Below are 26,103 nucleotides of genomic sequence, written 5' to 3'. Positions count from 1 at the left end.
CTCCAAAAGGGCTGATCTACGGTGACGTCGAACGATGACTGGACGAACGTTTCTGTCCGCTTGGAATCAAGGGGGGACCAAGTGCTTATAAGCAGCGTTTGACGGCTGTTAGAGTGTGCTCGTTGTCGTGCTCGTCGTCGTGAGCTATGTGCTTGTAAGCTGTTTGCTGTATGCGTCGTCTTGCGTGCTCCATTTGGGAGTCACGCTAGACTGTCGATGTATGTCTTGTCTAAGATGTAAATAATGTAAATAAATCCTGCTCGCCTAGTCCTGTCGCCCCAAGGTCCTCCCTACAACTACGACCGCTCCAATCCCAATAGGATGCAATGTAATCACTGTTCATCAATAATATATTAACCAGTCCCATGAAACCACTGTTAAAACTTCCTAACACCACAAGGAACTAGTAAAAGAATTTGTCTAATCTTTTATTTTTCTGCCTTTTCTTGCTTAACCAAGACTCTGTTTAAACAATAACGGATTAGATACAAGTGAGCATTCGTTAGACAGCAAGGTTTGTATATCAGACAAGTTGGTAAGCAATGTTTCAAACTTTTTTGTTTGCCTTTTGGTGCTGTGTATTTTCGCAACAGGGTCACTGACTAGACAACTCTAAAATGTGCTGCACAGTTCACCTCTAGCTCACTGGGCTCTCATAGGCATGCCTACTTTCTTTGATCCTTCTTTTCGTTCTAACCCGATAGCGTTAAGGGCCCCGTGTAGCAGAAAATCCGGTGTTGGCATCCAGCATCCAGCGTCGAACATCGCTTCAGCAAAAGGAATTTCGAACCCCGCATACCCAATCACACAGGCGTGGTGTAAGGAAATTACTGAACTAATTGAATTTTTCAAGGCAAAATACGTAGAAAAATCGTACAGTATGACTTACACACAACCTACAGACATGATAGCATTGGACTGCAATCTCAATATACAAGAAAACATACTTGCAATGCGGAAACTCAAACACAAACCCCTTTTAACGCCATAGCGTTTTCCAGCTGCCGTTTGAGGTGTCTTAGTAGTAGCAGCATGGCCCCCTCGGTTCCTTGCACACCAACAAAAAGAACCACAAAGCTCGCCTTCATGCATAAAATTCGCCGCCAGCATTTCCCGGTGAACATTACGGTTACATATCGGCCCTTCATTACTAACATCTCTTTACACAAACTGTCTATCAGCTTCAAGGGCCCCAAAGAACTGGAAGAATGCCAACATTATGCTAATCCACAAAAAAAGAAACGTTAAGGAATTGAAAAATTTTATGCCCATTAGCTTACTTCCAGTATTATATAAAATATTCCCCAAGGTAATCTCCAATAGAATAACGGCAACACTGGACTTTAGTCAACCAAGGGAACAGGCAGTTTTCAGGAAGGGATACTCTACAATGGATCACATCCATTTAATCAATCAGGTACTCAAGAAATCTGCAAAGTACAATCAGCCTCTCTATATGGCTTTCATAGATTACAAAAAGGCATTTGATTCACTAGAGATACCAGCAGTCATAGAGGCATTACGTAATCAAGCAGTACAGGCCACTTATGTAAATATCTTGGAAAGTATCTACAGAGATTCCACAGCTACCTTAATTCTACACAAGTAGGAAGATACCTATAAAGAAAGAGGTCGGACAAGGAGACACAATCTCTCCAATGCTATTCACTGCGTGCTCGGAAGTAGTATTCAAGCTATTAAACTGGGAAGGCTTAGAAGTAAAAATCAATGGCGAATATCTCAGCAACCTTCAATTTGCAGATGACATTGCCCTGTTCAGCAACACCGGGGACGAGTTACAACAAATGATTGAGGACCTTAACAGAGAGAGTATAAAAGTGGGGTTTAAGATTAATATGCAGAAGACAAAGATAATCATCAATAGCTGGGCAAGGGAACAAGAGTTCAGGATCGCCAGTCAGCCTCTAGAGTCTGTGAAGGAGTACGTTTACCTAGGTCAATTACATTGCCCTGTTCAGCAACACCAGGGACGAGTTACAGCAAATGATTGAGGACCTTAACAGAGAGAGTATAAGAGTGGGGTTTAAGATTAATATGCAGAAGACAAAGATAATCATCAATAGCTGGGCAAGGGAACAAGAGTTCAGGATCGCCAGTCAGCCTCTAGAGTCTGTGAAGGAGTACGTTTACCTAGGTCAATTACTCACAGGGGACCCTGATCATAAGAAGGAAATTAACAGAAGAATAAAAATGGGTTGTAGCGCCTTCGTCAGACATTATCAGATCCTTACTGGAAGCTTACCATTACATGTATCATTAAAAAGAAAAGTACAATCAATGCATTCTACCGGTGCTGACATATGGCGCAGAAACTTAGAGACTGACAAAGCAGCTCGAAAACAAGTTAAGGACCGTGGCAAAGAGTGATGGAATGAAGAATGTTAGGCATAACGTTAAGAGACAGGAAGAGAGCGGTGCGGATCAGAGAGTGAACAGGGATAGCCGATATCCTAATTGACATTAAGAGAAAGAAATTGAGCTGGGCAGGTCACGTAATGCACAGATTAGATAACCGGTGGACCATTAGGGTTAGAGAATGGGTGCCAAGTGAAGGGAAGCGCAGTTGAGGACGGCAGAAAACTAATTGGGGTGAGGAAATTAAGAAATTCTCAGGCGCTAGCTGGAATCGGTTGGAACAGGACAGGGGCAATTGGAGACCGCAAGGAAAGGCCTTCACCATGCAGTGGACATAAAATAGGCTAATGATGATGAAGCTGCAGTTGCCTGGAAGTGCGAGAAGCACTCAGGGATCTCTGAATGCTATCGCATTCCACTCTTAAAGGTGAAACGTTAGCGTCGTCCCCTTTTTTTTTTTTTTTATAAGGGGAGGGGGGATGCAGCAATTTCCAAAGTATGTTACTCACTGCATTAAGCCCCAATGGCCAGATTTAAACAATGTACCAAAATTAATGTTATCATGTGACTCCACTGAGTCGGGGTCCCCGCATACAAAAGAAAATGCTATGTTCTGTTCTGTTCCTCGTGCCCCCTTTGGCACAAAGTTAGAACAAAGCTAAACACCAGCAAGACAGGGTACAGTTGCAGTGCTCCAAACTGCTGCTCAATACATGCTACAAAATGTGTTTTTACGAGCATAAAAGAAGCCCAATAACACATGCGAAGTGTCTCAAATGGCCAGACGCATGGCAATTCTGGCTTGTTTCACGCTCGAAGAAACAATCTTATGTAGCATGTATTGAGCAACAGAAAGCTGTATCGGGAGTTTTTTATGTTGCTCTACAATTTTTTCATTGACTCGTTTCATCTAATTATAATATTTGAGAAGGTAATTAAGACTATGTAATTAGGCAGAATGGAAAAAATCTGAGTATCTCCAAGTGACGGCAAACAACATTACCTTGGTTCAGTCCAGCTATGTGGCATTTGCACATTTTTAAATCTTGGTGCATAATAGTTGGGACACCCTGTATACCAATATAAGGAAGGGAGCATTCATAGTCTAGAAGGACTGTGAAATTTATTTGTATGTTTAGACTTCAGAGGGCAAATGCCATGCTCAAATTTATCAATGCAGTTTTGTGATTCTGAATCACCATTAATTCTTACCAGGGAAGGCTAATACTTTGCGTAGCAAAACCTGACATTGTATATAAACGTCAACTTTCCTCTGAAATTTTAGAACACAAACTGCATAACTATGCTATGCATACAACCAGCACAAGAAAGGCTATTATCTCATGCATTCATGTGAAGTGCATGCATTTACGGTATGCCTTGATAAAACCTTTGGAATATATGACTGTACTATGCATTACTGCACGTTACCTCGAATACAATCACTGAAATAGCAGTTTTCTTTTGTGGAGAAGCAGCTGAAGCACCTCACCAATTTCAATTTTTTTGTGCCCCACCTGCGTGGTGTTTATTTCTATGTCTGGTGAATCACCTCAGTATGAACAAGCATGCCACTGTAGACTTATACGTCTGTGTGTGATACATGGAGATAAGTGAGGACTAAGGCAACACCACATTTTATTCTGCTTCACTCCACATTCACCGGAAACGTTCAGGCATGGAGTATCACATGCTGGCCACAGACATATGATAACATTATTTTGCTTAGGCCTGCACTAGTCAAATGAAATAAGAGATCAGTACCAAATTGATAGAGCAGTGGTCTGGCAATGACAGATGGAGCTGCACAACACCGTCCCTTTACAGAGAACCGAGAAAATGCTTGTGTTACAGTGCAAGATGGCACTGACTATTAACCAAAAATAAAATCGTCAATAAATGAAATTGTGGGGTTTAGCATGCTGAAATTGTACAGTGGGTTATGAAGGATGCCTAGGTTGAAGGCTCTCAATTAAGCATGGTACGCAAGCATTTTCGCATTCCACTTCCATATCAATGTGGTCACCACAGACAGGTATTGAACCCGTGATCTCATACGCAGCAGCATAACGCTACTAAGCCACCTTGGAGGTGAATCACCTATCAAACCTGCTTAAAGTTCTAAAGGTGATTTCATGAAACTGCAAGTTATACAAATGGCATGCCACTCACGCTTGGAGGGAAGAGCCCATGGGCATCCCGTGCTGCCAAGCGAGGCACGTGTCTATGCCGTGGCCTTGTGTGGTGGGTACGGCCAGGGGTGGCTGCTTCCTCATCGGAGGAATCAGAGTAATAATTCTCGGCAATCTGGAGCTTCAGGGGACCAGATGAACTCCCGATCCGCCGCACCACGTCATCATGGGGTGCCCGCGACACATTGTGCCCGTTCACTGCAACAAGGAAGTCACCTGGCCGCAAACCCACACGCTCAGCTGGGCTGCCAGCAACAATGCAGCTGAGGATGCATGGTGCCTGGCCCGAGATTGTGAAGCCAAAACCTTTCTTGCCCCGAGACAGTTCCACAGTTCTAACCCCATAGCTGGGCCGCTTTTTCCTCCGTCTTGTTTGGTGCATGGCTTGCCTGGTGGGCCCTGCAGAAAAGATTATTGCATCCAGAACTGTAACTTTGTTAGATATCAGCATATCTGCCAATCTGTGAGCTTTAAAATTTGTGAAGTCCCGCAGACACAACACCAAGAAGGATAAAGCGTAGCACACATTTATGCAAAGCTTGCCCTGAACAGACAAGCAGCAGCAAACTTGGAACAGCAGAGACTGACAAGCAACCCATTGCTTTTAGATCACAATGACTTCTCCAGCAACTTTCCTGTTGGCAATTTCACCTGCTTCCAGAACTTGTCTCAGTATATTTGCTCCAAGCAGGTACTCCTCTTGTGTGCTTTCACCTTCAGAAGACTTCCAAAGGTAGGTTCGAAGACCAACAAGCAAATCTTTTTCGCCGAAAAACTTAATTTTCATAAAGTTTGAGGCAACATTTGTAAAATTGTAAAATGCACTTAAGTTAGTAAACTTCACACACAATTTCAGGACAGTTGGCAGGTTAATAATATGCTAGGAAGGCAACAAATCGAGAATGAAATAAACAAGAAATTGAGGGGAGGTACACTGAAGAAAAAAATATGACAAATGAAAAAAAAAAAAACGCCCTTCAATTTCAGAGCAATCATTTCGTTAAACAAGCATAGTTTGTATTCTCGTATCTACCAAATCTCTCACTTTTCCTAGTTCTAAAAACACATCCTATGATTATGGCAAGGAGCACCTGGAGAGACTTCCTGCATCGACTACAACCACTTGTGTAAAATTTGAAAGGGTGCAGACCAACAACTGCCTCAACTAACAGGTGCTTGCAGGTAACATATCAAAGTTCTAAACAATCATAATACATAAAAATAAAATACCAAATCTTCACAGTCCAGACGAAGTAACTATTTTTAAAGTTTAAGCATCGAAAAAAAAAAAAAACTAGCACATGATTTCCTTTTTTACTAAGCACGATTGGCTAGTTAATTCCTTACAAGAGTGACAAAGCTTAGCAGGATGTTGAAGTTTAAGATGAAAAATTAAAACACTTTTACATAACAGCATGCTGACAATACATAAATACCCTGGAAAATATCTACAGAGATTACACAGCCACCTTAATTCTACACAAGTAGGAAGATACCTATAAAGATAGGGGTCAGACAAGGAGACACAATCTCTCCAATGCTATTCACTGCGTGCTTGGAAGAAGTATTCAAGCTACTAAACTGGGAAGGTTTAGGAGTAAAGATCGACGGCGAATACCGCAGCAACCTTCAGTTTGCCGATGACACTGTTCTATTCAGCAATACTGTGGCCGAGTTACAACAAATGATTGAGGACCTTAACAGGGAGGGTGTCAGAATGGGGTTGAAGATTAATATGCAGAAGACAAAGATAATGATAAATAGCCGGGCAAGGGAACAAGAGTTCAGGATCGCCAGTCGGCCTCTAGAGTCTGTGAAGGAGTACGTTTACCTAGGTCAATTAATTACAGGGAACCCTGATCATGAGAAGGAAATTCACAGAAGAATAAGAATGGGTTAGATCGCATACCATAGACATTTCCAGCTCCTGACTAGAAGCTTACCACTATCATTTAAAAGGAAGGTGTACAATCAGTGCATTTTACCAGTGCTGACATATGGGGCAGAAACTTGGAGACTGACAAAGCAGCTCGAAAACAAGTTAAGGACCGTGGCAAAGAGCAATGGAACAAAAATTGCTAGGCATGACGTTAAGAGACAGAAAGAGAGCGGTTTGGATCAGAGAGCAAACGGGTATAGACAATATTCTGATTGACATCAAGAGAAAAAAATGGAGCTGGGCAGGCCATGTAATGCGCCGGTTAGATAGCCGCTGGACCATTATGGTTACAGGATGGGTACCAAGAGAAGGGAAGCACAGTTGAGGACGGCAGAAAACTAGGTGGGGTGATGAAATTAAGAAATTCGCAGGCGCTAACTGGAATCGGTTGGCACAGGACAGGAATAATTGGAGATTGCAGGGAGAGGCCTTTGTCCTGCAGTGGACATAAAAATAGGCTGATGATGATGATGACAATATCATGACATAGGTAGAAAATGACCACAACCAAAATAATATGGATGACTGAAGTATGGCACTCACTTTCCATGAAGGCAAAAGCAAGAGTACAGTGTGAAAAGCACAGTTAGCAGCAACTCGTGTGGAAATGCTGTTCGGATGCATTCACCTTTTCAAAATTAACTAAATTAAAGTTCTGAGCTGCAGGCCAGCAGAACAACTCAAAACTTCAACTCCTTTCATAGCGCAGAAAATGACAAAGGTAACAAAATTCCCAAGCATGCACTGTATATGCAGGCATGTTTTCAATGCAAGCATTCAAGCAACCCGTAATAGAGGGAAAGACTACATATAGGGAATGTTGATGGTGATGATATTGAGTGGCCATACCCTTTGTACCGGGTGCCAACATGGGTATCCTAGTTGCTAACATTGGCACCACCACCTAGTGTCAAAAACAGCAACTAGAAGCAAGCTGCCGCGTACTCATCAGTTTACACTGCGAGGACGACAATACTCATCATGGCGACTATACTCATCATCAGTTGACAAAGGGCTAGCAGGAGCTCTTGGAGTTAATAAAAGTTTCAATGTGGGGAAAAAAAGAACTAATGATTTGACAATAAGTCACAAATTGTGACAGGAAGACTGATGTTGCGGTAATGTGCTTCATGGTCATGTAATAATGTGAGTTGACATCAGATGCCCATATGCTTCTATCTGGCAAAGAATCATCACTATAACAGCACAACCAAATGAGAGCACCGGAAATAACCTTTAAATGCAGTGCATTCAGAAATATCTATACAATTTGCAGCACAAAGTTAAATCTGAAAGCTGAGCACAATACTAACTGTATCCTTTTAAATGCCACAAAAACAAGAGCTGTGCTATTTTATACACAATAAACTGCAGTCTCCCATTAAATCATAAAAAAAATTTGATTTCACTACTAGATTTGTGGGCACAGTAAAAACACACAGGAGTGTTTTTTGAAAAAGAACCAAAGTTCGGATCACCATACAAGCTACATGATAAACTGTTTAACAAAACATGAGGCCAAATCCAAATGTGACTTTTAACTTCATGCAGCAATAAAATTATAAATTTACATTTTTCTATTTCATTTTATAATTTATTATGTTTATCACACTTAATTAATGCTTCCCAGTATGGGACGAACCACTATTAAATATAAATAAGATTTACATGCATCAAAGAAACACACTTCGTCATTTTGCAAATACAGATTACTGTGCAAATATGGAGGAACTATTAAAAAATATTTGAATATGTCAACCCATGCAGCGTATGAATATTCCTTAGCTTTCATGTATAATAAGTCAGTTTATTAGTGTTGAAATTCTTTTGCTGAACATCCCTGACTAAGCAATGCTATGCATCCCTCAGAAAATCAAAAAGACTGACCTGTTCCCTTTTGACATGCTCAGAATGAACACCGAGATGCTTCAATATGCCATAACGGCATTAACAGGAATACAAAATGTCGGCATAAATAGGTGTATTATGTGCAATATTTGAGTACATTTCCTGTTGTAATTGTTTTTTACAGCGCCACCGTATCATGCTTACCTAGTTTTCCTCATCTATTTCAACCATAGTCAGTGTGGGTCCAAAAATGCAGCAGCAAATGCCCTACAAGGAGAACATGTATAAATGCACCAGTCTCCCTCTCTTTGTATCCATGTGTTTGCCTAGGCATTGCACACACATCTCCTTGCCGTGTTGCCAAGGTGTGAGTGATAATCAAAAAAGAAAAAGGGAGGGGGGTCAGAGCCCTTTTCAAACAACCCACTTGTGCTTACATTTATCTCCATCCCCACACTTGTTGATTTTTACTGTTTTCGCATGACTGTCGTGTACTCATCATTGCTTAAAGGGAATGACAAGTGGCCAGAATGTGTTGCCAGATGTTGATGGAAATGAAACGACCATGATTTAAAGTGATGGGAATCCAGGACACTGTTTGCGATTTAAATAGGAATTATAATTTTAAATTGGCATAGAAAGTCTCAAAAACCAGTAAGTGGCAAGACCTGGGGGTGAAATCTTGGTACTTTGAACGTATTCTACGAGATTACTCTATGCAAGTAGACTGTTATTAAGTAGTCATCATCATCATCATCAGCCTGTTTTATGTACACTGCAGGAGGAAAGCCTCTCCCTGCAATCTCCAATTACCCCTGTCCTACGCCAACCGATTCCAACCAGCGCCCGCGAATTTCCTAATTTCATTGCTCCACCTAGTCTTCTGTCATCCGTGATTGCGTTTCCCTTCTCTTGGTACCCATTCTGTAACCCTAATGGTCCGATGGTCATCTAACCGGCGCATGACATCACCTGCCCAGCTCCATTTTTTTTCTCTTGATGTCAATTAGAATATAGTCTATACCCGTGTGCTCTCTGATCCAGACCGCTCTCTGTCTCTGAACGTTATGCCTAGCAACCTTCATTCCATCGCTCTTTGCACGGTCCTTAACTTGTTCTCAAGCTTCTTTGTCAGTCTCCAAGTCTCTGCCCCATATGTCAGCACTGGTAAAATGCATTGATTCTACACCTTCCTTTTCAATGATAATGGTAAGCCTCCAGTCAGGAGCTCACAATGTCTGCCATATGCAATCCAACCCATTTTTATTCTTCTGCGAATTTCCTTCTCATGATCAGGGTTCCCTGTGATTAATTGACCTAGGTAAACATACTCCTTCACAGACTTTAGAGGGCGACTGGCGATCCTGAACTCTTGTTCCTTTGCCCGACTATTTATCATTATCTTTGTATTCTGCATATTAATCTTCAACCCCACTCTTACATTCTCTCTGTTAAGGTTCTCAATCATTCGTTGTAACTCGTCTGCATTGTTGCTGAATAGAGCAGTGCCATCGGCAAACCGAAGGTTGCCGAGATATTCGCCGTTGATCTTTACTCCTAAGCCTTCCCATTTTAATAGCTGGAATACTTCTTCCAAGCACGCAGTGAATAGCATTGGAGAGATTGTGTCTTTATAGGTATCTTCCTGCTTTTCTTGTGCAGAATTAAGGTAGCTGTAGAACCTCTACAGATATTTTCTCAAGGTATTTACGTAAGCATTCTGTACTTCTTGATTACGTAAGGCCGCTGTGACTGTTGGTATATCTACTGAATCAGATGCTTTTTCGTAATCTATAAAAGCCATATAGAGAGGCTTATACTGTGCGGATTTCTCAATAACCTGATTAATGACATGGATGTGATCCATTATTGAGTATCCCTTCCTGAAGCCAGCCTGTTCCCTTGGTTGGCTAAAGTCCAGTGTTGCCCTTATTCTATAGGAGATTATTTTGGTAAATATTTTATATAATACTGGGAGTAAGCTAATGGGCCTATAATTGTTCAATTCTTTAATGCCTCCCTTTTTTGTGGATTAGTATAATGTTTACATTCTTCAAGTTTTCTGGGACCCTTGAAGTCGATAGACACTTTGTATAAAAAGAGCCGCCAGTTTTCCAAGCATTATGTCTCTTCCATCTTTGATTCAATCGACTGGTATTCCATCTTCTGCCCTTCTTCCTCGTTTCATGTCTTGCAAGGCCCTTCTGACCTCATCGCTAGTTATAGGGGGAGTTTCTGTAACCTGTTCATTACTGTTTCTAATTGAGGTATCCTGACTCCTCTGGGTACTGTACAGGTTAGTATAGAATTCTTCCGCTGCTTTTACTATATCTTCGAGATTGCTGATGATATTACCCTGCTTATCTTTCAGTGCATATATCTTGGTTTGTCCTATGCCAAGTTTCTTGCTCACTGATTTCAGGCTGCGTCCATTTTTTACGGCTTCTTCAGTCTTTCTCCCGTTATAGTTTCGAATATCACTTATTTTCGCTTTGTTGATCAGTTATGACAGTTTCGCGAATTCTATCTTATCTCTGGAGTTGGACACTATCATTTTTTGTCATTTCTTTATTAGGTCCTTTGTTACTTGGGAGAGCTTGCCTAGTGGTTGCCTTGGTGCCTTACCTCCCACTTCAATTGCTGCCTCTGAAGCCAACCTAGTTACGGTTTCATTCATTAGCTCTACGTCATCATCACCTCTCTGTTCTAAGGCTGCATATTTGTTTGCAAGTACCAGCCTGAATTTGTCTGCTTTTACCCTTACTGCTTCTAGGTTGACCTGTTTCTTCTTGACCAATTTTGCTCTTTCTCTCTTCAAATTGAGGTGAATCCTAGCCCTCACTAACCTATGATCACTGCACTTTACCCTACCTATCACTTCTACATCCTGCACTATGATGGGATCAGCAGAAAGTATGAAGTCAATTTCATTTCTTGTTTCACCATTAGGGCTTTTCCAGGTCCACTTTCTGTTGCTAAGCTTCCTGAAGAAGGTGCTCATTATTCGAAGTTATTCCTTTCTGCGAATTCTACTAGCATCTCTCCTCTAGCGTTCCTAGAATCGACGCCGTAGTTGCCAATTGCTTGTTCACCAGCCTGCTTTTTCACCCACTGTTATTAGGTGCATCATAATTACTGCTTAAAATTGCAGTTGGTATATTATTAGACATGCGTGAATTATTCTATACTTCGGAAATAAAAAATTCCTGCGTGGCTACAGCAACAAGCTGAACTCCGTATGACGCATAAAGATGTTTCATTTTGACTGGTTAACTACCAAAGCAGTTGGACAGGAAACCCCAAAAACACGTAGCTATTATCGCAGAAATAATTTAACAATTCGGAAAACCTGAATCGCAGGAGCATCGACTCTATTAACAAAATCATACTATGTTACAGCTACTACGGCCAACACTTGTCGTCTGTCTCCCACTAATGCCAGTGTATAATCACTATTGTGCTCACCTATCCCCATTTTCAGCATGTTTCCAGTGAACGACTACATCCTCACTGCAGATCGAAAAATTCGGATAAGAAATGTTCCAACAGCATTTTCTGCATTAGCACTTCACGATTAGTCACTCTGATGGGTAAGCTTTCCATTGCACTAAAAAAAATGGGTACTATGAAAATTGGTTGCTGGTCCCTTTAATAACTAGGGCACTTGCCAATAGCATTTATGTGGGAACTATTTATTGAAGCAAGGAAGGATAAAGGACAGGTTCATCATACTTTTTGAGGAGAAGCCTCTCCTGCATTCTTTCCATTCTTTCTTTCTCACTAAATATATTTACTTGCCGTCTGCTGCACTTGATTAATGTTTGTTAGGCAGTCACATATGCCTTGTACCTCAGAGGGCTTGAGAACCTTCAGATGAAAGCTGTACACTTTGAGCCTGGGCCTGCCTGCATCATTATGACTCAGATTCAGACATTTCAATGGCTATAATATGGATGTGCTTTTAGTACCATGCAACATGATCGCATACCATAGGCATGCATTAAGTGCTTGAAATTGAACCAGTTCATTGAACCAACGTTTTGAGGATTCAATGCTGTTAATTGTGCCCAACTTCCAAAAGGCTTAAAGGACCCCTCATGAGGTTGCACACATGACGCACTCACGATCGTGTCTGCAGAGTATTGCAGCAAAGAACGCCGCAAGGACAGCTCAAACTTCAAACAAAGGCCGGCAAGCACTTTTTTCAGCACCCCCGCTTCCAGCCAGAGATTCAAGGTCACACACACAAACGCATCCACATAAGAAATTCTGCATTGGATGATTTACTGAAGTCACATGCCATAATTGATGTTGCAGGCAGTGCAACATGAATTATGCGTGCAACATGACTTATGGCACGTCACTTCAGTAAATCATCCAAAGCAGAATGTGAACTGCACCATGTAGTAAAAAAGATTACCAAAAAAAAAGAAGGTATGGGGCAGTCCCTTGGCTACAGCATGGAAGAAGGCACGGAAGGAATGTTGCGTGTGGACACTAGTTGAGGCAAAGAGGCAGAATGTCTACATTGACACTGAAGCTCGCCTCCTGGCAGCATGGCAATATGATATTTCAATTTCTCCCACCTCCTCTAATAATAAACTGATTTCAAAAATGCTCGCTGTAACATGCTCCCTAGAGTGCCATACATCTTCCAGTGTATAACCAAAATTTGCAATAGAGCCCCCAGTGCGGGGCCCTTCAATTTATTCAATTACACAACAGACATTTGAAGATGGCAGCAGAAACACGTACAGTCATTATGCAGATGTAACAATCTGCAATCCTCAATTCAGAGAAAAATCAAAACATGAAGCAGTGCATTTTTTTGGTTGCTGCTAGGAAACTACAGCATGAAATTAAACTGCTGCCGCATATGAAACTGCTATCGAGTAAAACAGTAAACCACTTTTGAAATATGCCTAATGAATACACATTATGCTTATGACCACACAAGTCTGTAGAATACTAGATGCAACACACCATATCTCATTAAGCAGAGCAGATTTGGAGATTATTTTAATCTATTTATGGACGCATCTGTATGCAGCGATGGCCTAGGCAGTTCTGCAGCTTTCTACTATCCTTCAACAGACATCCAACAGGTGTTTCACATACCACAATCAGCCTCATCAACAAATGCGGAGCTCGCAGCAATTGATGTTGCTGAGAAGTACACGCAAGAGGAGTTAAGCACATTGAAGTTTGTCATCTTTACGGACTCCCATGCTGCCTTTAGCAGACTACAGAGAAGTGACCCTGATTGCACCATTGTGCACAGCATCCCTGAGCCTGTCAGCAAAATTGCATCTCGTGGAGCATCACTCATTGGCCAGCAGATACCTTCGCATGTAAGTATCGACGGAAACAAACAACAAATGTGACTGAAAATTTGGTGTAGGTTTGACATGTTTGTTGATTAATCGATTCCTCCTCAAGTAGCACCCAGACCAACATTTACAAATGGATCCTTACCTTACTGTGTTCATGGTCAAGGCTAGCTCATTGCGTTCTATTGCTCAAGTTAAAGGATGGCTTTGTCCTGGTGTCTGAATGTTTATACCGGCAAGGATGTGTTGTAGGCACTCCGTCATATGCTTCTCGTGGTTCCTGCAAGACGCCTGAGTACCTTATATTAGAATACCCTGCTTTCCTTTCGCAGCGCACGTCACTACTAAGGGGCTATAGCCCCTTAATAGTGACGTGCTAGAGCCCCTTAGTAGTGACGTGCTAACCAGTGCTATAGCCCAGTTGGCCTGCAGTGTAAGACCCTTGATTCCTTGCCTGTATCACAGAGTGGTTGTGCTTCTCAACGCGACCAAGCTCATTGCACCCTGCTTGCTTTTCTACAAGAAACTGGTTTGGCTTCCCATTAGTGAGAGACTTTGCAAGTGACAAAATATTTTTTTGCTAGCTTTGGTTTTGTATTTTTTTACATCCTTCTGTAATTAGTGTTACCCGTATTTTTTTTTTCTGTTCATGAGTGTACGTTCTGTTCCTACTTCTCCCTCTATGCCTTGCTTTAATTTCGTCCTTGTGGCCTGTCATCTTGTTGTTTCTTTCTTTACTTCCCCTCTTCAACTTTCTTTTCTATCCCTTTTTTTCTAAAGAGTAAGGCAGGCTTTGCACCCCTCTCGGTGGCAGTTGCCAGCCTGCTCCTTCCCTACATCCATTTCCGTGCATTGTATGTGCTTTCATATCAAATAATAATAATAATAATACAATTAGAAAAGTGTTTCAGGGCTCCTTTAACACACTTACAGTGATTCGTTCAGCCGAGGTCATTTTGGAGCAGCTTTCTGGAGCAGCCAAAAGTGTGTTTTGGAGCAGAAAAACATGCTTTTGGAGTATAAAAGATGTACTTCAGAGTGGCAAAACTGGTTTTGAGAGAAGCAAGACAGCTTACAGAAGGATGAAGCCACTCTTGAAGTAAAATATAACTGTGCCCAAAAATGGGTTTTAGTGGCGACTGTGAAGCCACATCGATTATTGCCCCCCCCCCCCCCAAAAAAAAATTTCAAAACCTTGCACACTGTCATTTGGTATGTCCTTAATTGTAAATGAGTGCTATACTCCAGCTTCCAAACCCCTGTGGGATTTCACTGCTATATCACACAATAACCAGGTCAGTCTGAAGATATTTCAATGACTACATACACAAGTAATGACTAGCTTGTAAGAAAAAAAAAGAAAAGCTACAATATTTACAATTCACAATGTAAATGTGTAATCTAATAATATATACATGAAATGTCTTGACAAATTCTAAGCTTGCTGACCTATCCTGAAGCAGAGAACTTGACCAGTGCTCTTTCTGTGTGCGACAGTGTTTGCGCTTTTCTTCAATTACAAATACTGATTAATTAGCACTCTTATGCGACATTTTGTCCAGAATAGCAGAGAGCCTTGCTTTGCTTTGCTTTCAGCAAGCAAATCCTGCCCACTTTTAATGTCATTGAAGCTCTCGGTCTTTAAACTGTGGTTAATGAGTAGCTCAGCATCCACCAACAACTCCTTTGGAGTTTATACTTTTCCTGCTGCAGGAAGTAGATGGAAGATTATGATGTCGCTTCCAATAGAAAAGGGCCTTGACCTCAAGAGATTAGTTTCATATACAAAAGTAGCAAAAAAACTGCTTTCGGTGCAGCTTTGGAGCAAATTAGCGAAAATGTAGCAGGATTTGCCTTTTGGAGCAGTTTGGAGCACCAATCACATCCTTGCATACCTCACAACCAGTATCAGAGTTGGCATGCCCGCATAATGTTTTTTTTTTTTTTCCACCGCATCTCGTAAAACTGCATCAACAACTCATCTGAGCTTCAACATTAGCTACAGGAAGTTCATAGGGCACCAGTAGCTGAGTGTATTTTTCGTGGCCTTGACCACTTCGCACTGAGGATGCTCATCTTTCCGAAGCATAGTACTATCATGAGCATTTCCTTCAGAGCCTCGGATGTTTGTGTTAGTACGATGAGAAAGAATGACAGTCTTAACTTTTGACATAGCAATACTTTACAGGCAACCTACAAGTCATCCTAACTGCAAAGGAAGCAGGGGATTTTTAAACCTTTGGCACAGACAACACGGTAGTTAACTTCATGACCGTCTAAAAGCAATACTTCTTTAACATGATCTTAGCTTGGAGTACTTGAAAGCATGCGCATAGCACTGCTTGTGTCAGGTTTTGTTGACGAGATTATATCTCAGAATCAGCATGGAAGATTCCACAAAGTGTTTGAACACATTGGGACTTCTGCATGGCTACAATACATGACAGTACGACCTGCAAATAGCACATGCTGAAATAAAAAAATTTAGGAGCACTGAAAAGGGTCCATTTTTCAGAAGCAAGCGAAGTGCTAAACATAAAATAAGTTTGGCACTAACGCAACATTAAAGTGTTGTCTCCACACCAACCACATAACCCTCACTTGCAAGGGGAGTCTCGTATGATGCATGCACAAACAAAGCTCCTGCATACAAATTAGTCTTGATAGCACATCCACACAATACCCGAGCACCAAATGCACAAATGCTCACAAACAAGGTGAAACACCTGTTTTCAACTTAATGAAAACTTGCTGTTTCACAAACTTTGTGAAACAGTGCATACCTATATTTAGCAATCAGAGGTACCATATGAAACAAGGTACCCAGCTGTGCTATACTACATGAACACACAAACAATAAACTGCACATATTCAGGTATTTGAAGTGTTTAGCTAAAAAAACAATAATAGGTCACGTCTGCTGTTACACACACTTTTGATTGTTATTGCCAACTTACATAACGGAGTGCTAGCTTATGAGTAACAGCACATAAAACTTCAACGTATCTGTTATCAAGCACTGCACACTAGAACGAAATGCAAGAAAGGTACTTTTCAACTGACACCGTTTCTGCAATCGGCGTGAATTAAACGTACCCTTGCATAGGAAAGAACTTGGCTTGCGAAGCAAGAAAACATCTCATTGAAGAAAAAGTTATTCACAGATATGGCTTTTTTTTTCAGCAATGAACATCTTTTGTCCAAATTATAATTAAGCAGTAATTAAGCAGCAACATAAAACAAAACGTGCTCGGAGTGGGAAAAGAAAGTTTCGCCCTTTCTGGTCATAAAACGCTCACCTCAGTGGTTCAAGGCTGAAACTAAACACGGGACATCTGCAACACTGAATTCCGGACTGACTGAAATGGCTAGTAAAGAAGTGACCGCTAACAGTGCCTGACCTTCTGTTTATATGCACCTACACCCAGCTCGCTTAAATAGTTCGTATGGCCTCAATTCGTAAAACGTAGAAACATTGTACCGCATAGAATCCGAAGGCGTGCTGTATTCATCCATTTCATCGCTTTCAAAGTTACCAGACGCATTCAACACGCCCAAAATGATACTTCAAGGCCATTCTGGCGCGTGATACAGGATGACACACACACACATTGGGGTAAAGCAATCACTTCCTTCGCGACACGCACAGACACGCACACACGGACAACGGAAAGGCATAGTAGACATCGGTGAAAACAAAAGTTGTCAACGACAGTGTGCACTATTATTCTTCCTACCTGGTCAGATTATGGCGAATAACATTCCCCGTTGGTAAATGCACTGGAAGATTTAATGCTTCGAACGACCGATGTCATCTCGGGAGACACCGGAACAAATCGGCCCTCAACATCAACTTTAGGACACAAGGAGGGGTAAGGTCGGGGCAGCATTCCAGCAGGGATCGGGTCACAAAAGTTGATCTACTGCGTTGGTGGCACTGTAGTGGTCTGAACTCTTGAATTCACGCATGACTAGAATCAAATATGCTGTTTCACTACTTGTCAATTCATGCTATCGTTTTTCAGAGTTTCGGCGGCACGGAGTTTTCTTCTTTTTCATTGACCTATCAAGGATCACTCAACTACCAGTGAACTTTGCACACTTTACAAAATGGTGACCGTTTCGGGTCACGTGACGTCTATACTGCACGCTGATAGGCTCAAAGTTTAGGATACAAACCTATTAAGCGGTATTGCAAAAACAAAACATTTAGAAATTTCTGTTTAATTGTGATGCACTATACAATAAAGTGAGCTGCTAACCTTAGCGCACTGATATCCACTAATGTAACACGCCAGACTGAAACACCACTAACACCAACCGACTTCTAGCGCCCCCACACGCAAGCGTGTGAGTGGTTTCAGCTTGTAGCATGTTTATAGTGTATGGCTGGTGTGGTTAGTTTCAGTTGATTGCGTGTGTTCTAGGGTTGTCATTTTTGTAGGTCTTCTGTGATTTTGGCCGGGCTGCTGGCGGTTGTGGAGTGCGACGTCTTCGCGATTCGATTTCATACGGCACGGTTCAGCGCCACTCATTGCGTTGCTAACGCCGGCTCGACTCTTCGTACGTATTGTTTCTGCCCTACTGTCGCAGTTTCGCAATTAATGTACTTACTTGCCCACTGTTACATGAGCGACTTTCAATTCGTTACCTTTTCTTTTTAAATAGGTTCTGTGAGCGCCGCTATGTCGGAAGGACGAAGGGATGAGACTTTGAACGGTGAACCTGAACCAGTCAACAACGTACCCACGCTGACGGACCAGTTGAACAAGCGGTTGCTGCAATCGTTTCTCCAACGATTGAATGAGACGTGCGAAGCGCCAACAGTGCCCCAGGTGGAGTCTGCTGCGCCTGATGATTTTAATGACTCCTAATGCCCACATCATGTAGGAAGCCCTGTCTCAAGGAGCATTTCGGCACCGGAAGTACCCCTCCAGAGACTTGGCATACTGCACTTCGCGTGAACATTATGCAGATAAAGTGACCTTATATAACGCAACGCCCCTTAGCATGGGGCGTGGCCGCGCTGCACTGTGCACGCGTCAAATAAGACCGATGCAGCCATTTTTTCTTTTGTAGCAAGCTTTAATAAAAACAGACTTGAGAAAGCATACTTTATACACGTGATGGAAACACCAGCTATTGTTACTCCCCCACTTCATATGCATCCAGCAAGCTTAGAAGGAAAACAAAGGTGTCTTGAACACACCAAGACCTCGTCCCTGGGCCGCATCCATCGCTGGGCACATGGCGGAGTGGGTGCACAAGGGGGGGCTGGGTGCTTGGCTGTGAGGCCACAGTGAGAATTTGGGGTAGACCAGTGCAGCACGGGCCAGACCAGGCTTCAAGGATGGCCAGGTTATGCTTGCGATCATGACCGCGCACCTTGTTCGCTTAAGATAGTGATCTCAATCTGGAACCAGAAGTCAAGGTGAGAGTGTCTTGCCAGTTAAAAAATCAAACACACCAATACAAAGGTTTTCTTTTTTTCCTTTTCTAGTAAACCAAAACACAGATGAAAACTAAACACCTCGCATGGTTTCTGTGGGTGACCAGCAATGACAACCTCAGCTTTCAACATGCACAGATGAACTATCAAGGCAGACTCTCGCAGTCCATATGCATAATGCGATTAAAGGGACACTTATGAGACCACAGTGCAAACATTCAAACCCATGCACCTGAGCATTCTTGCAACATACCAGGACAGGACCACCTAAATAAATGCACCTGGTCATTTCTGCATGCCACTGGGCAACCCTGCAGTTCTATTGCGCATCTTTCCTAGGAAACAGCCTTCTGCATCTACTACAAAGCCTTGCCAAGTCATCCTAGCTTTTTTTTTTTTTTTTTCACAGATACTTGCTTAAGCTTATATATCATTAGCAGAAACATGTCCACTCACCCCCGCTGCACTTATCTCACATCAGCATCTTTGAATTTCTCTACCCACAATGTTCTTTTTTGATCAACATCCAACCTAGGACTATAGCAGTTTAGTGCTGAACTAAGCATAAGGTGCCAGCTCCAATTCTTGACCACAAGCCTATGGTGATGTAATGCAAGAATGCTTGTGCACCATACTTTTGGTGCATGTTTTAAAGAAACACTACATAAATTTAGAGGGATAAAGTATTCTTTCCGACATCTACTTTCATTAATTTTGCTCTAACAGATTGCCAATGCCCCAGCACTGTTAAGTCAGTGTGACATCGCAGATCACAATGTAATATTTTTTTGTATTTCGCCTGTTCAGGCTCTAAAAAAGTTCAACTAGGCACAAGCACGTGCTGTTGAAACCCATGTCGCCACGGTAAGCTCGTGCAGGAACTTCGAAGGCGGCACAGGAATCCTTTCAATTCAGAACAAGAAGAATAAGGCGATCTCAAGGTCTTGACCACAACCATAAGAAACAGACAATGAAGCCAGAGAAAGCCTAGGGGAAATGAATTATGTTTACCTTAATATTTGTAAATTTCAATTAAAGGGTAATTAAATTGGACAAAATGGCAACTCACACTTGCAGCAAGTTATCGTTTCATCCACTTTCATTTCCCTTCACCTTATTCCTACACGTTAATTGAAACAATTTCCCCTATGAAGAGTACAAGGGTTACTAATACAGCTCAAGTTATTTTAACTTCTACTATTATACCGAACATCACAAATGAAAATGACCCATGGTGAGTGACAATGCCCAAAAGCCACCTAGATCTAGCAACATGCACAGCAAGAAGTTCATGCAGTCATAATTGCATAACAGAATCAAGTAGTTTTCTACGTAAAACATTTGACTGCTCTACCTAATGTTGTGCGACTAGTACGCAGTACAGTTGAACAATAAAAGAAGCCGCAGTTGCTTTCTCAATGAAGCCAAGCCGAACCGCATGAAAATGCATATACTATCCATCATTCCCAAGGTCACTTAATTACTGCCACGCTCTATAACTTCGGCAGAAAACATGGTTAGTGCAAGTCTGCAGCTGGCACATCACAACATTGCACAAACATATTAGTAAATAATGGAATTACCTAAAGGGCATAAGGCAACATTTTCAAATATTGAATAACCAAATCACAAACCAAAGTAGACTACTTAGACCAAGTAGACTAGGGGCAGTTTGCTACAGGTGACATAACTGTGCAAACTAAATGCTTTGATGGAAAAGGATGGATAGGTGGGCTAGTTGGTAATGCATAATAATAAAAACTTAAGAGCGCTAAAAACACACAGGTCGTAGAAAAAAAAACGCACACCACATGCATGTCTATTCATAAAGTGGCGCCAAAGTCTGTAGATAATGTCTGCCATAATTTAAAATAATAATCAACACACATAATAAAACTCAAAAAGAAACTGGCAGCCACTTTATTTGAGCAATCACAATCAAAGCAGCCAGAAAAATTACATGTAAACATTTGGTTTACCCATTAAGCAGTGGGCATCTTAAGTAGAACAGACAATAAAAATGGTATCTTAAATATTGATGCTGAAATACATATTTTTTATGCAATTCAACACAGACGCAGGATACCCAATCTGTACCTAGGATACAAGTATCTTCTGTGGTTCCCAGCCCTGCCTACAGCTGCTCAGATTAAACTTATGGGCCAATCGTCACCAGAGATCACTCGCCATAAGTGAATAAGCTCATAGTATTCCAATAAAGCAATCTCAGTAATATGCAGAAAAGGATACAACTCGTAGACCTCTTTCTATGGGGTCTGTGATGTGGAGGCCACGTGGACCATAAACAGTCTCGTTCTGCTCATGAATGTATGCAGTGGCCTGCTTCAAGAACTGCAACAAAGTGGCCACAGCAACGAAAGTAAGTATGATGTCACAAGTGCAAATCACAACTGCCATACCTTCTCATAATGGGTTTCAGTACACATGTATAATAAATATGCAGTGAGGCACGCCATGAAGCCTTCACAAAATGTCTTGCTACTCATTCTTTCAGCTTCAGAGTATATAGAGTTGATTGTGGTGACCATCTGATCAAACATGTGCCTTTCTATCTGAAAAACAAGGAGGCAGATATCCCTCACACAAATGTCCCAGCACTATGCAGCTAACATAATAAATTTGACATTAGTGTAATCACTATTGGACAGATACCAAGCCATCCAGCTCTTGTGGAAACTTTGTCTGGAACTTCACTGATGTTCCCTCGGAGTAGTCCCTCTGAATGAACACCTTGTTTGGAATGCGGTTTCCCTCATGGCCTGCCTGGTTCTGCAAAAGTGAAGAGACCTGCTACAGCGAGAGAGAGGTATGCATAAAGATTACATTAGCACAAAACATAGGAAAGCAGCCACATGCATTAGTCACAAGAACATACTGTCGAGCTAGCTGGTTCGTGGTGAATAACTTGCTAAACAATGTACTATGTGTGTCTCATTTAGTCCCGTTGTCATGCGGCGCAAGTGAGTGCCCACTAGTCATGTGAAAATGTCACACGCTACAGCCAGTGCACTGAAATCCCAAAGAGCATACCATCGATAGTGCGCTAGTTCGGCCTTTCAGTTTGCATATAGTGTACAGAGGCAAACACACTTGTAATTTAAAGACAAAAAATAGAACGTTCTAATGAACATCGTGCAGCCGCAACAGTAAACTTCCTCTTTTCCCAGGTGACTGAAATGAACGTTACGGGTCATAGTGGGTTTTAGTACACATGTATAATAAATATGCAGTGAGGCACGCCATGAAGCCTTCACAAAATGTCTTGCTACTCATTCTTTCAGCTTCAGAGTATATAGAGTTGATTGTGGTGACCAATTAAATGGTTAATACGGTATAGTGTTACTGTTACTGTCCGTACTTTATGTAGAGAGCTAAAACTCAGCTTCACAAGATTACGGCAACTAGACTGGCCATATAGTGCCACAGTATTACATTTGACCGAATCTTGGAAAATGCCGATAAGTACAATCTCCTGTTACTGCTACCACTATTGTTCTGAGCAAAGTCCGGTTTGCCCAATCACTTCGGTAGACAGGCCATATAGGTGCTTCTGATGTTAGATCCCCATTCATTCCTTTAGCCGGAAAACACTCAAAAGCATGACTTGGCCAAGAGCGTTTACAACATATTTAAGCACGAAGCTTCCACCGAATTTACGAGTTTACAAAGCAGACTTTCGGCAGCGAAGACCGCGCCATTAAAAACACGGTCATACGTTCAATATTGCAGTGTACACCATGAATGGGCGTCGCAGACCCTGTCAAAACAGCTGAACTGCAAGATAGGTGACGGCTAGATAAACGCTAAATCGTAAGCCTAACATTGGCATTCAAACACTGGATTACATTTAAGCGAGTAGAAGCAGGATCCAATGAAGCGCTTACCTGGCCTGATGCCATTCCGGCACGCTTGCTTACACCATAAGATTAAGTATCGGCGAAATTACAAACTGAAATGTCCTCCTGATCGATGCTAGTCATGAGACGGACTCAACTCAAAACGTGCCCGCGTATTTTGGCAGAGCTGTCCCATGTGACAAGGTCACGAGGTTAAGATTAACTAACTGGCTATTATGGTAACGAAACAAGTGCTTATTATACACAATAAATGTTATAACAGCGACAAAATAAACTACACTACACAGCTTCGCACAACGCGCACCGTGCTGCCAAACACGACTGCCGAGGAAAAGTCTGCGCATGCGCAGCGGACGGAGCACACGACGTCTGCTGCACGTTCGTCTGCAAGTTTTGGCAGTCTTCGGGTAGGGTGCGTCTTGATGTGTCTACCGATCCTAACGACTTGAGCATGACTTGAGCGTACTAGAACAAGTTTCTAGTGTGCTCTGCTCACTACATAATTCTAGCTAGCGTTCCAGCAAACGCTATCGGATGACTTTCGCTTCATCGTTCACCATCAGTCCCAGTTTCCTTTATGATTGAAGAATAATTATGTGTTTTATTCTGTAAGTATGCGACGTCACAGCGACGGTACATTTATTTTGTTCTAATTACTAGAACAAAAGAGTGTTGCAAATTTGTCATGCAGCTGTAATTCCCCAAGTCAGCTTTACAAGAGTTTCATATGCACCGTGGTGTCATATTTTATTTACGTAGATGGGGGTTGCTTTAATTGTTATCATGCCAAATTTCACCTTAAATGTGCGTCCACCTTTCGTGTATATTTTTTGCTTGTTTGTTTGTGATCCGTGAAATGCGAGGTCTTCTAGCTCTTGATGTAACTTTTGAATTCCACCGTCTGCTGGTAAGGCAAACTAGCACATTCGCTAGACCAGCCACCCGGCCCAGATACGTTGCTCACTCGCTTCTTAATATCACTACAGCACTTCAAAAATTGATGTGCAGGTTGAACAGTCATTCTATAAAACAATGTTGCGCCTACTATGAATATGTACACATGCACGTATTGTGTGTTTTTTTTTTTTTTTTTTTGTGCGCAGGAGCGCTTACGTCTTAAAGCGTTCGAGAGTTGGTAACAGGTGTCGCCACCTCCATCGACTAATTGTACGCGCAGTTGCAGACGACGCTCTCAGGCGGCCTGCGCAGCCTGGGTCCGTGGGCCAGCCTACGCGAGTTTAAAGAGAACTCGGTCCATGCTAGTGATTTGGTGCTTCCATGGCTGATCACCTGTTGACTTCACTCTAATACGTTTGTACTGCTATCGTAAATACAAACGCAGACAAGCTCGCACTTGTAACAGCGAATTGCTGTTACAAAAGTGCCGGTGCGGGGCCGGCCGGGTGACAAACTCTCTCGAGGAAGTCACTCCACAAGCGAACTCTGAATATGCTTTGCCTAGTCGCTCTGCTACTCTATCCTCTTCCACTGTCCTTTTACTCCATATGTCTTACTCCCCTCCCTCCTCCACTGCTGGCCGCGGTTCAGGTGTCGGCAGACTGCGCTACATGCAGTTATTTACTGCGGTCAGTTGCAAGTTTTTCTTCCCTTCCTCATCCTAATTTGTTTATCTAGGTATTTGAAATAAACACACGATACTTAATTCCCCGTTAAGGGATAAGCAGGGTAATATCAGCAGCAGCAATCTCGAATGTATAGTAAAAGCAGCGGAACAATTCTATACTGACCTGTACAGTACGCAGAGGACTCGGGATAACTCCATTCGAAACAGTAATGAACAGGATACAGAAACTACTCCTATAACTAGTGATGAGGTTAGAAGGGCCTTGCAAGAGATGAAACGGGGAAGAGCGGCAGGAGAAGATGGAATAGTCGATTTAATCAAAGGTGGAGGAGAGATATAATGCTTGGAAAACTGGCGGCTCTTTATACGAAGTGTCTATCGACTGCAAGGGTCTCAGAAAACTGGAAGAATGCAAACATTATACTAATACACAAAAAGGGAGACGTTAAAAAATTGAAAAAAATAGGCCCATTAGCTTAATTCTTCCCAGTAATATATAAAATATTCACCAAGACAATCTCCAATAGAATAAGGGCAACACTTGACTTTAGTCAACCAAAGGAACAGGCAGCTTTCAGAAAGGGATACTCTACAATGGATCACAACCATGTCATCAATCAGTTAATCGAGAAATCCGCAGAGTACAATCAGCCTCTATACATGGCAAAGGAGGTTAGTAGGAGGGCTACTGTGGGCTGTCTCACTTCAACGGTCGCAGGCACATAAATGCAATATTTGCTGGAAAGTTCGCAGGTGCCTTAGCCATGAAGGAAGCTCCTCCAGACTTTCTGCAGGCCTGCTTCAGTGGTCGCACACAGTAAAAGTACTAAATATTTTGTAGACGCACTGGGCATTAAAAAATTACTAAAGGGTCACTTAAACAGTTGCAAACACGAACATTACTGGAGAGTTCACAGACGCAAGAGCAGTTACAAGACACTTGCTTCAACACAATACCAAACTGATTTCACAGGTACTAGAAGTTACAAGATACTTTCTATACTTGAGTGGTCACAAACACAAATTCACCATGAGTGTTCATAGGCTTGAAGGCCTTTAAGCAAATAAACAGAAGCTGAATGCGACCTTCCCGTGGTCGCAGCCAAATATTTCTGAAGCCGTCACAGGTACCTTAATTTATTTGGCGACTACACAATTGCCTAAAGGCTTGCAGCATGCTCGCTTCAGCAGTCATAGACAGAAAAATGCATTGTATGAGTTCACCCCTACCGAAAGCTAAGAGAGGATTTGTGTGGGCTTGCTTCAGTGGCCACACACAACAAGTTAATCCTAAAAATTCACGGGTATCAGACAGCCCCGATGGAAGTTACCAGAGGCAGAGCGTGGCTGTTCTTCCATGGCAGCCGATACAAATAATTCTGAAAATATCACAGGTATCTTGGCGATTAAACATTTTACTAAGGCTCACTGCAGGCTGGCCAACGGTCGCAGACAACTACATTGCAGCTCACATGTACTAAGAAATTTAGTAAATTTAGTGGGGCA

At 42.1% G+C, this 26,103-nt stretch overlaps 2 protein-coding genes and 1 long non-coding RNA gene across 7 annotated transcripts in view; 1 reads left to right on the top strand and 2 right to left on the bottom strand.

The window, feature by feature from the left end:
* LOC126546156 (regulator of G-protein signaling loco-like) overlaps positions 1 to 17,809 on the bottom strand; it is an 87,251-nt gene extending 69,442 nt beyond the window's left edge. Inside the window, exons 1-2 of one of the 3 annotated variants that reach the window (XM_050194272.3) lie at positions 17,423 to 17,809; positions 4,549 to 4,967 (exon numbers count right to left, since the gene is read on the bottom strand). In XM_050194272.3, coding sequence (XP_050050229.1) covers positions 4,549 to 4,950 — 402 coding nt within the window. In that variant the 5' untranslated portion in view covers positions 4,951 to 4,967; positions 17,423 to 17,809. Of the gene's footprint in view, positions 1 to 4,548; positions 4,968 to 8,559; positions 8,624 to 16,984; positions 17,055 to 17,422 lie in introns of those variants that run through there. The other 2 variants (XM_055061374.2, XM_055061375.2) reach the window with 2 other exon arrangements.
* A 136-nt stretch (positions 17,810 to 17,945) lies between these two features.
* LOC126546167 (uncharacterized) lies at positions 17,946 to 18,798 on the top strand. Its single transcript, XR_007602530.3, has 2 exons — positions 17,946 to 18,248; positions 18,354 to 18,798. It is a non-coding gene; the product is annotated as an uncharacterized lncRNA (long non-coding RNA).
* Positions 18,750 to 23,360, bottom strand: LOC126546166 (golgin subfamily A member 7). 3 transcript variants are annotated; one of them, XM_050194301.3, is made up of 5 exons: positions 23,040 to 23,360; positions 21,808 to 21,945; positions 21,555 to 21,707; positions 21,385 to 21,486; positions 18,750 to 19,098 (listed from the first exon to the last, which is right to left on the bottom strand). In XM_050194301.3, exons 1-5 carry the CDS (start codon positions 23,052 to 23,054, stop codon positions 19,057 to 19,059), a joined length of 450 nt encoding a protein of 149 aa, XP_050050258.1. In that variant the 5' UTR covers positions 23,055 to 23,360; the 3' UTR covers positions 18,750 to 19,056. The 3 variants fall into 3 exon arrangements, with proteins under 3 accessions (XP_050050258.1, XP_050050259.1, XP_050050260.1); XM_050194302.3 differs by having other exon boundaries at positions 21,808 to 21,942; XM_050194303.3 differs by having other exon boundaries at positions 21,808 to 21,924; positions 23,040 to 23,359.
* Positions 23,361 to 26,103: the final 2,743 nt, after the last annotated feature.

This window comes from Dermacentor andersoni, chromosome 1 (assembly GCF_023375885.2).
Source record: "Dermacentor andersoni chromosome 1, qqDerAnde1_hic_scaffold, whole genome shotgun sequence".
Taxonomy (NCBI): Eukaryota; Metazoa; Arthropoda; class Arachnida; order Ixodida; family Ixodidae; genus Dermacentor; species Dermacentor andersoni.
Note: the sequence above shows the minus strand (reverse complement) of the source record. Positions and strands in the feature narration are given on the sequence as shown.